Below are 11,425 nucleotides of genomic sequence, written 5' to 3' on the forward strand. Positions count from 1 at the left end.
GAAATAAATCTGGACGACTTTGCTTATCCTGGACGACTTTCAAGTAAGTCGTCTTACTTGACGACTTCCGCGTAAGTCGTCTGGGAAAAGTTAAATATTTAAGTTTTATTTTCCAATTGCAAAAGTAACCTGAGACGACTTACAGATAAGTCGTCCAGCTTTGATAAAATATTAAAATTTTTGTTTTTCCGGAGACGACTTACCAGTAAGTCGTCCAGGAAAAGTCAAATATCTGACACAATTTTGTCAAATGCAAAACTAACCCGTTTATCCTTCATGACTTATCAGTAAGTCGTCTAGGGTATTCTCTAGATTTTTTTTCAACAAACAAAGATGATGACTTAAAAGTAAGTCGTCCGTTTGACCAGAAGATTTACCGTAAGTCTTCTACAGCCAGACTACTTACAGGTAAGTCTTCTACACGAACAGATCTGGAAAAAATTTCAATTTCATACCTTAAACTAGTGAGATGACTTCCTTAGCACACAGAGTCTTTTCCAACCACCCAGAATCTCAAACGAAAGTAACCCACCAAGAATAGTATGCTTGAATGGCTCTATCAACCATAAAAAATTTTGAATCAAAAGCTTGAGTTTTTTGGATGAATATGGAGGCAAAGTGAAATAGATGTTGTTTTTAGTTCATAACAAGTGAGAAAAAGAGAGTGTAAATCGATTTTAGGTGCATTAAGAGCTTCAAATTGGTTGTTCATGGTGGTTGGGTATTGATGACAATGACAATCTTGTAATTACTTGAAATGATGAGGGTAAAAGAGTAAAAATGTCATTTTCGGAAAAAAAAAAAATTGATGGCATTTTCGTGAATTATATGAACTTGTGGGGTGAATAGGACAAAAAAAAATCCAAGAAAAACATAGATTAATTTTAGGTTTGACTTTGAGTTTTGAGTCAATCTTGCAAAAAACCCTTATTTTTTTGCCTACTATGTTATATCTCAGTTTTTGTTAGACCATTAAGACTCGAACGATACATTTTCTATAGTCCAAAAACCAGTAGATAAAAAAATTATATTTTAATAAAATAGATGCATAAGAGATCTAGAATATTACTGGTGACTAAAATTGAATATATAGCTGAAAAACACTGGAAAATAGTAAATAACGACATTCAGTTTTTTTTTTCTGAAGTAGTAATAACAACATTTAAATATTAGTTACAACAACCGCTACAAACTTGACATTCACAAAGACTCATGTTTTTGGGTTTAGGAGTGCAACTATAATTCTTAGGCATCTGACTTGCACCTCGTGCAGCCTAAAGTCAATGAAACAAGTGGTACGTGGACTGCCTTTTTTGTCTGTGCATGATCCACTGAACAGTTGCTTCGAACTTCGAAGATCAGTAAACAGGTTCTTGCGTTGCTACAACAATGGGTTATTCTTATTTGTTTTACTTGACAGAAAACATAAACGGGAAATATTTTAACCCAAAACACTCCGCATCTAATTATGAGATAGTGTTAGGTCTTTTCAATTCGGATTTCAGTTCGGTTTGGTTCAGTTCGGTTCCATTTTGGTTTTTTTTTTTTGATATTTCAGTTTATAAAAATTAACTACCATATTAATATCATATCTACTTTAGTTTGGTTCGATTTATATAATATCGATTTTAACACCAATGACCGTCCACCGGAGCTGGTGATCACCCCATGTAAATTCCACCAGTGGCCACATGTTAGCAGGCTTCTCCGTATTGGACCCGTAGGTCCCTCAAGATAATCACCTCTCAGCGGCACTCGAACCCATGACTTCCCATGTTGAGTTTAACCACTCGAGATCATTCATTTTCTACTAGATAACCATAGCTATATATATGTTTTATAATATTTTAGTATTTTAGTTGATATGATTAGAAATTGGATTATTAAAACATAAAAAAATATTTTCATTACCTTACCTTTTACCTATAATATTTTTTTCAATAAATTATAACGATAATTAGTAGAAGTAAAAGTTAATAATTATGATAATTTTCAGAAAATAAAAATAAGAAAAGTTAATAATATCAGTTTTATGTTTACCACCTTCATGGTACCATTTTTCATCTTTACCACCACTAAAGGGACAGTTTCAAAAATACATTATTCATTAAGTGACAAAAGACTATTATACCCTTGTTATCTATATATATAATAAATTATTATTTAAATAAATAAAAAATTAAAAAAATTAAAAAAATAATTTTTTTTAAATGTTTTCGAATCATATTTTTTTCAAATTCGAAATTTTTATAAATTTTTTTTCGAATTTTTTTTATTTTTTTCAAAATTTCTTTTTGAAACTCGAAAATTATGTTTGAAACTATTTTAAAAAAAAATTTAGTATTTTTAAGTATTTATTTATATATTTATGAGAATCTTAAATTTCACATTCTAAAAATCCTACTCCACCCCTCAACTCTAAACCCTAAGTCTAGATTAGTTAACTCTAAGGGTATAAGTGTCTTTTATCATTCATTAAAAATGAGGATAAAAATGATTAGTGTAAACATGAAAATTGATATTATATTTGTGGCAATTTCTCATAATACTATTGTAAACTAAATTTAGCACAAATATCTGTTAACAAAAAATATATTATATTTAATTTGATAAAAATGAAAAAATAAAATAATTTTGAACTTTAACCGGTAGACTATTGAACGGTTATAATACGGGTTATAATGTTTATTTAGATACGAGGGAAGGGTGACATCGAATATAATGGGCCTCTAGACCCAGGAAAAGTAGGCTAATAACAACACAATACGCTTAAGAAAATTGGGGATGTCTTGTCTATTTCTTAAATGGCAGGTTGCGAACGTTAAGTTCTTAGAAATAAGAGGGCACAAGATGTAAATAGTTGTGTAGCTTTAAATGAAAAGAAACGAAAAATAGAAAATTGAGAAACAAGAAAATTAAATTAAATTGATTAAAATCATTAAACCAAAGAAGAACCCTCCAAAAAGAACACACTTCTGGTTTGCGTCTTTGTCTTGCAATAAAAACTCGGAGACGCAAAGGAAGTGGCGGACGTTTCGTAAAACCTTGTTTCGCCGCCTCTCGGTTTTCGACTCGGTTCCAACTCGACTCAGTGATCGAATCGTTCCAAACGTGTCTGATCGTTTGGTTCGGGTTTTTAATAACGGGGATTAAGCGATTAAATTACGCGTTTATTTTTGTTTGTTTGTTTGCAAACAATCAAAAACTCAGAACGTTGTGTTGGAGATTGAAAAAAGTTGAGGGCTTTACTGGATAATCTGACTGTTTATGATTTGAGTTTGTGTGTGTTGTGTGTGGCCAATGTTGGATTTTCGAGACGGTTTGTAGGCGACAGAGTTTAGTGTTTGGTGTTAATTGAGAATGGGAGAAAGTTATGAACTTGAAGAAGGAGAGTTTAATTGTTCTGCTATTTATGATCTTGACGTTGATCTCTCCTACATTGTGAGCCTTCTTCTTGCTTTACATGTTTTCATTAAAAGAATGTTCTTTCTTTGTGTGTTGGTATGATGTGTTAGCTTGAAAGCTGAACGTCTTTGGTTTCTGCTTATCGATTTAAACTGGAACAGTTAAAGATTATTTGAACAGCACCCTGTGTTTATAAGGCTAATAAGTCTTATGCATCGTAGTTCTGTTAGATATAGCTTTTATAAGATATATCTCAAATGCTGGCGTTTGTTTCTGTGCCTGGTTAACTATATTATGTTCACTAGTTAAACTTCTTTTGAGTGCTGCCTCTTGATCGTACTATACGTATGTGCTGCATGGTTGTAATCAAGCTTTGTTGGTTTGTGTATTGAAGGACAAGAAGATAGAGAATGTACTAGGCGACTTACAAAAAAAGTTTGAACTGGGATCCTTGGATATGTTTGGTAAGTAATATTATCAATGGCTTTAGTGAGAAAAATATTGTTGAGAGGTGAGACGTAATTTGATAGAATGATATGATTGGTCAGGTCCACAAGTCTATAAATATGGATCATTTTTGCCCACTTACAAGCGTTCTCCTGCGGTGCCACCATGTCAAAGGAGTTTCATGGAGAATAATAACGCCCAGAGATTTCCAAACAACTTACCAGTGAAGGTATGAGAAAATTTGGATTTGAAGATAAAATCTAGACCTTTTAGTGGATCAATGCTTATAAGTAGTTTACATATGAGTAGTAATAACTTGTTTTTCTTTTCTTGCGCAGAACGTTGTTCAGAAGTTTCAGTCACTACCTGCTACTTCTTGTAAACCAGCAAGTATTCAGGATTCCAAGACCAATCAGTCTTCAGGTTCCCTTTTGCCTCATGCTCCTGGAAAGGTTACCATAAAGAAAGAAGATGCTAGAATACCAGGCAATGATTCGTCTGATCATAAGCCGATTAGACTTCGGATCAAAATGGGTTCTAAAATCTTGTCTCAAAAGGTCACGATGGTTTGCAAGGATCTTGGTCTTGATGATTCCCCAACCCGAAACAGCCATGATGATAGTAGCAGAATGCTGCCACATACATCTCTGGAGAAGACAAGTGAATCTCCCTCCCGTATTCTTCAGGTAGATCATTGTCACATTCTTTTTGTTCAAACTACTTTTTAATGCCAACTTAATGTTAACTTCATGAAACAGGAAATGACTGCCATCCCTGTCCCAGAGGATCTACTGATGTCCCCTCTTCCTGAGAATCTACTTAATTTGAAGGATAAGGAGAAGCGATCTACGTTATTAGGCAATGAACCAGTAACTAAGCCAGGGAAGGTTCCTTTTATTCAGACACAGAACAAGTTTTCTGATGTTTTAGGCTGTGGGGAAACTCCAAGTGGAAGGAGGAAAAGGAAAGCGGTTGACTGCTTTAATGCTACCACTTTGAATGAGACTTCATCAATTGGTGAGGTGAAGAAGCAAAAAGTTTCTTCCACTGGTGCCTTAGCCAGGGAGAGCACAACTTGTGGGATAAATTCTACTAGTGATGGGTTTACAAGAAAAAGTAACTTGCAGAAAGGTATTAAAAAGGATGTTGAAGGTGATCCTAGAGTCTCCATTGCTAAGTCAAACAGAATGAAGGTTGTTGGGAAACATGCTGAGAAGGAGAAAAAGATATATCCAATAAAGTTGAAACAGAACAGTAGCAAAAGTAGCTTTGGTGATAAAGTTTTATCAAAGATGCCTTCCAAGGATACTGAAAATAAAGTTGATTTTGCGCTTGCACCTGCCTCCACTAGTCTTGACCTTGATAGTTGGGCCGAATGTGATACCTGTAAAAAATGGCGGCTACTGCCCTTCAGCGAAAACCCTGATAAGCTGCCTGATAAGTGGGTGTGTAGCATGCAAACCTGGCTGTAAGTATTCTGTTTCTACATCATCAACTCATACAGTTTGTATCTTTTGCTCCTTTCTTGTTTCAAGCACTAGTCCTTTTTGGTTAGTTTGAATCAAGTTTCATTGTTCATTATAGCACAAGTCTTTTGACTTGGTCCTTCAACCTTGTGTACAAATCTTCAGGTTATCAAATTATTTAATCTCCTTGACATCCTTCCTGAAATATTTTTGTAGGCCTGGGATGAATCATTGTCGCATCAGCCAGGAAGAGACAACAAACGCTATTATATCCACTCATGGTGCTAAGGTTCACGGTCCTGAGACTAGTAATGCTGATAAAAGCTACCACCAATCTTTAACTTCTGGTTCTTTGCCTAATCTGATTGAGAGAAAGCCACAAGGAGTTTCAAGCAAAATCATGGTTGATGCTGCAAAGCCTACGAAAAGCACCTCACAGGTGCTTAAAATAAAAAACATAAAGCTGCCGCTCAAAACTTGTAATGCTGCTCAGATATCCACAGACCAGAAAGCAAAGGGGCGATCGGCAGGTCTGTTCTACCCTTTTACAGCTACTGTACTTTTGTAACGCACTTGGGATTCTTATTTATCAATATATAATTTATTATCGTAGGTATTCAGATAAAGATCAAGAAGGAAAAGGATGGTGACAATCAAGAAAGTGAAAGTTCCAAGCAAATCAAGACCGGTGATGGCAACAAACTCTCCCGAGATCTAAAAGCAGAAGAGATTCATTGTAAACGAGATCTAGATTGTACTCCAGCAGAGAGGAAAACAAAGCGTCATGACAATGATTTGTACCCTTCGGATGTAGAACGAGTCACAAAGAAAAGATTACTCAAACCTGACCACCAACCTCAACCAACAACTGGTAGTGGCTCCTTATGCATAAAAGCTCATGGCATTGTCAGTACTCCTGCGAGAAAGTTTGGTGATTTGTCTTGCTCAAGTCTGAAAACATTCCTCGAAAATAGAGCTGGGGTTACGAATGTCAATGGCATTACTCATGAGACTATGGATAGATCCTCCAAGTCTGCGAATGATATACTTCAAGAGGCTGAAAAGCTGAAAAAGCTTGCTGACTGTTTCAAGGTCAGGTTTTGGTCTAATGTAGTCTGAAGCGTGAAGTTCCCATCTGCTGTCTGTCTTCTAATTATGTTGGCTATTAATTTAGATGTCTTTCTATCTCAATGAACTCAGAACTCTGGATTTGACAATGAATACAAGGAGGTCAACTTCGACGCTGCTCTCAAGTTTCTACTTGGAGCTTCGATTATGGAAATGTCCAGTACCGAGAAAGTGGAAGATGGGAGGATGAGCCATGTTGAAGCGTACCATACTGCTGCAAAACTTTCAGAGTAAGTGAATGATTGTGCTTGCTCATTTCTTTATAGCGGAGGAAACTGCTCAGGAATTTAATGCAATTAGGTGTTGGTGGTGTTTGGCAGAATGCTGTTAGATTATTTATGCATTTTGTGGTCACTGAACACTTTGATTGTTTGTCACAGAAGCTGTGCCCATCAATATGAAACAAAGAAAGAAATGTCTGCAGCTGCTTTGGCCTATAAATGCGTGGAAGTGGCTTGCATGAGGGTTGTGTATTGCAGAAGTCTAGGTCTGAGTGGAGAATTGAATGAATTGCAGAAAATGGTACAGATGACTCCTCAAGGTAAATTTTGGATTTTGCACTTATGAGTGGATTCTTTTCTGTCTTTCTCTTTTCAGTGTTTCAGTAAATATCTGACAAAAACTAGAGAAATAAGTAAATATATGGAGAAGATACTCAGTTAAGTTTCAGTGAAGTTATATTCTGTTTATATGATTGTTACTTCAGGTGAATCACCCTCATCATCTGCATCTGATGTCGATAGCTTTTGTCGTCAAGGAGTGATTGATAAGTCTGCTAAAACAAAAAGAGGGCTTTCCCATGGTGTTGGAACTCTTCTCCCTGTTGCTAGAAACCATCAAAGTTTTGTTCCGTTACTTGAAGTTGTAAGTTATATCCCATATTCATCGATTGTTGGAATGATACATTAGGAGCATATGAAAAAGTGAGCTGGGTTTGATTTTTTGAAATCTCAACTTTTCCAGTCCATTAAATTGGTTGAGAAAAAATATATTGTCCAAATATATCTCTAGTGTAACACATGATGCACTAAGGATTATATTGTACGAGAGTTTTCATGGATAAATTTTATATTGAACTAGAGTTTGTTAGTTGAACAAGTTCCATAACGGAATCAGTGAGAGAGACTGATGTGTGCGTAGTTGAACATATCACTCTCCTTTCATTGCATACATGATTTTCCGAATTGGTATGTGTACTGTGGACAACAAAGGTCCTTCTGTTGCGTAAGCTGATATTTTATTTTGATTTGATACAGACAGAGAGTATGAATCTGGCAATGGAAGCATCGGCAAAATCCCAACAAGCTCTTGGAGCAGTCACTGTTGTCACCTCTGAAGAAACTTTGCACAAAGACTGTGTCTCCGCAATCAAGAAAGTTGTCGACTTTAGTTTCCATGATGTTGAAGCGCTTATTCAGATGATTGAGGTAGCCAGGGATGTTCTAAGTTCGTCAAAAGTCCGTGGCCCATAGTGTTGTTGACTCTATTTTGTACATAGGCTCTGGTCCTATAAAGAATAGAATTAGTGTTTTAAGAAAAGAAGCTTAGAGGCTTGGATCTAGAATTCCTTTTGGTTTCATGAACCTCCATAGAGTAGTCTCATTAATTAGCAAATTTTTGTAAGGCCTATCATTCAAGGCTGATCACCCTTGAATGGATTAGGATAGGAAGATTTGGAGAGGGGACACTAGATAAGGACAAGTTTGCAGTAACTCTCAGGGTCCTGTTTCTTCAGGTCTTTCTTCTTTTTGGTTTCTGGGTACTGAAAGATTAACTATAGAATATCTATAGAAAGAGTAGTAGGTTTGCTTAGATATAGTCATTTATGAGATTGGATAAGAGTTGTGACAAGACACTGCTCTGTGCCATCTGATCCTGTTTCAGTTTGTTACAAACTTTTTATTGGAAGGGAAACACTTTTTTTTTGGGGCGGTGATCATGTTCAGCTTCTCTCAGGATGTATTCATCTGTTTTGTCATCTTGCCGAGTAGATTTTTGCTTAATATAGTCATACTGCAGCTTAATGGTAATTTTGGTAGATGTCTGTTGCATGTCATCAACATTTTAAGTGGCATCAAAGTAGTAACTGATGCGAACTTCGTGTCGAACCCAACAAAGTAGTAAGTAGCAATCTTTCACAAACTTTTTTTATAGCAAAGTTGTCCACATAAAAGAGAACATATTACGAACTCATAATCGTATCATTTTATGGTTAATATAAGAGAATCAGATGCATCTTCCAATCACATAGATTTATATATAATCAAGAAGAATCTCGAAAGCAGAAAAATGTATTTAAAAGGTAACCGTTATATTTTTCAAAGATTTTTTTCTTCTTATCTCAATTCGCTACTTTTTTTTTATGTGGACACTCATACTCTATTTGTTTTTCATAATAAGATTCTAATAACAATGATCCATCTCCATATTTTATGTTTTCTGACAAATCGGCCAAATCTTTATTTTTTATTTTTTATTTTTTTATTATTTTTTTTTTTTTATAATAAGATTCTAATAACAATGATCCATCTCCATATTTTATATTTTATGTTTTCTGACAAATCGGCCAAATCTTTATTGTCCTCAAGTTCTTCCCCAATTGTTTTTTGTTATCTAATGTTAGTTTTCAAGCTTATCATTTCTATATATAATCCCTTACAAAAACTGTACAACTAATAGTGTATTGTTCATTGGAGCCACAAATTCAATGTTTGTCAAACACATTAATCTTAGCAGAAATGCACTCACAATATATATAACCCAAATTATAGTATTTAAATACACTTAAACTTGTATGTAAATGAAAATTAGACCACAATGTCACAACTCTAACCATGTCCTGCTTTCACACTAGTCTCACAAGTTCTACACCGCCTCTATCAATGACAACAAAAATTAAAATGTTTCTGTCTTGAGCTACCAAAAAAATAACAAATTTATATCCTATATTATTAACTAAACATAAGAGAACATAACATAATATTTTATTTCTATGCTCATGAACACATTGTGTTTTTTTTTTTTTTTTTTTTTTTGCAACTAATTTTTCTTTTTAAAGCATGAGAATACAAAAAAAAACAGGCTTAGCCAAAGCCTTAAAGTTGTGGGCATAGCCCATTAGTGAAAGACACACATCAAGTAACAACAAAGCCCAGTAAAAAAGACGCTTAGTAACCGTAATGGAAATTGGGGAAGGAGTCGATGTTGTTTGATCAAATCGAAGACGAGGAGCTGAACCAATACTGCATCATATGGGAGCACCTTGTGGGGTTTACATCCCTGAATGATTGGATTTTATTTCTGATGTTTTTGTCTATTTGCTTGGTAAGAGAGGAGACGTTACGGTAGTTTTGGCGATGAAGACGACAGTTTCTTTCGGTCCAGATCGTGTAGATTGCCGCTTGCCAGACAAGGTGACAGAGTCTTCTGTACCAAGTAGGACCAGGGAGAGATTGCATGTCCTTAAGAGTACCATACCAATCACGAGAAGGTACCAGTCCCACCCTAGATGCCAACTGTTGCCAAATATCCCATGAGAAGCAACAATCAAATAGGAGGTGGTCTCTAGATTCATTCGCCAAAGAGCACAAGAGACATGAAGGGCTAACGTTCAGTCCCCAAGAGATAAGTCGATCTCGAGTAGGGATTTTGTTGAGTGTAACCAACCAAGTGAGAAAACAGTGCTTCGGGACTCCACCTTTTAGCCAGACGACATGTTTCCAAGGAACCTGAGGCTGATGACGCTTAACCAGGTTATATATTGCTCCAGTTTTGTATTTTTTCCATTCATCATCGTCCACTACCCAATAACTTTCATCTTCAATTGCAGAGAGGGAGATAGTAGTTAGATGAGCCTGCACTAAGACTTGATTTTCCGTTCTCGCAGGTCGTATGTTCCATGATCCATTGTCATGAAGATCCCGAAGAGTAGCTGTGAGCGAGACACCCATCGCATTATGGGGAACAGGAGAGAGGAACTGAGAGATGTTACCAAAAGGAGACCAGTTATCCGTACAGAATTTGATCGAGGATCCAGTGCCCACATGCCACTTAACCCAGTTGTAAGTAAGCTCTCTGTACTTGAGCAATTTATTGACGAACCAAGGATATCCTTGCTTAGGATTGATGGTCCAGAAACTAGAGAGGTCCCCCTTAAGAATTTCTCGCTTGAACAAGGCAACCCATATAGAGCCAGACTTAGAGAACAACAACCAAATTAGTTTAATAGAACACGCCTTGTTCCAGGCTCGAATATCTCTGCAACCTAGTCCACCTTCCGCTTTAGAGAGAGTCACTGTGTCCCACGCAACTCTAGCTGAGTGGCTACCTTCGGAGCTGCCATGCCATAAGAAGCTGCTACAAAGAGAGTTTATTTTATCAATACAAGCTTTAGGAATAATAAATGTTGAGGTCCAGAAGTTGGTGATCCCATCTATGACTGTATTGATAAGTAGAAGCCTCCCAGCATATGATAGTGCTCGCGAACTCCAAGAATTAACTTTTCCTTTTATATGTTGTAACAGGGGGGCGCAGTGTTGAAGGGATAGTTTCTGAGCGGAAAGCGGGATGCCAAGGTAGCGGACAGGCAGTGTTGCAACTGTAAGACCCGTGGACGTCGCTATAAGATCAATCTGGTCTTGAGGAACCGCACAAGTGACAAACGACGTTTTCTGGAGGCTGATAGCGAGACCAGAGTGACAGGCGAATTCATGAAGGATGTCTAGGATTGCTTGCACCGAGGTGAGCTTACCATCAGTGAAGATGAGTAGGTCATCTGCGAAGCAGAGATGAGTGAGATTTGAGGAAGCACACTTTGCATGATATCCAAATCTTCCTGAAGCAGCTCCCTGATTAAGCATATGGGACAGGCAGTTAATCGCTATGACAAAGAGGTACGGGGAGAGGGGATCACCCTGTCTTAATCCTCTTTTTCCTTTGAAAAACCCTTGAATCGTCCCATTATATCCCACAGCGAATGA

The 11,425-nt window shown here is 36.5% G+C and overlaps 1 protein-coding gene across 1 annotated transcript; it reads left to right on the forward strand.

The window, feature by feature from the left end:
* Positions 1-2,957: 2,957 nt before the first annotated feature.
* LOC106325303 lies at positions 2,958-8,371 on the forward strand. Its single transcript, XM_013763345.1, has 11 exons — positions 2,958-3,441; positions 3,800-3,869; positions 3,954-4,081; positions 4,191-4,538; positions 4,611-5,320; positions 5,535-5,848; positions 5,932-6,410; positions 6,519-6,676; positions 6,827-6,987; positions 7,153-7,310; positions 7,703-8,371. The coding sequence occupies exons 1-11, from the start codon at positions 3,361-3,363 to the stop codon at positions 7,916-7,918; spliced, it is 2,823 nt and encodes a 940-aa protein (XP_013618799.1). The 5' UTR covers positions 2,958-3,360; the 3' UTR covers positions 7,919-8,371.
* Positions 8,372-11,425: the final 3,054 nt, after the last annotated feature.

The sequence above is a fragment of the Brassica oleracea genome, chromosome C1 (genome assembly GCF_000695525.1).
Source record: "Brassica oleracea var. oleracea cultivar TO1000 chromosome C1, BOL, whole genome shotgun sequence".
In the NCBI taxonomy this organism is placed as follows: Eukaryota; Viridiplantae; Streptophyta; class Magnoliopsida; order Brassicales; family Brassicaceae; genus Brassica; species Brassica oleracea.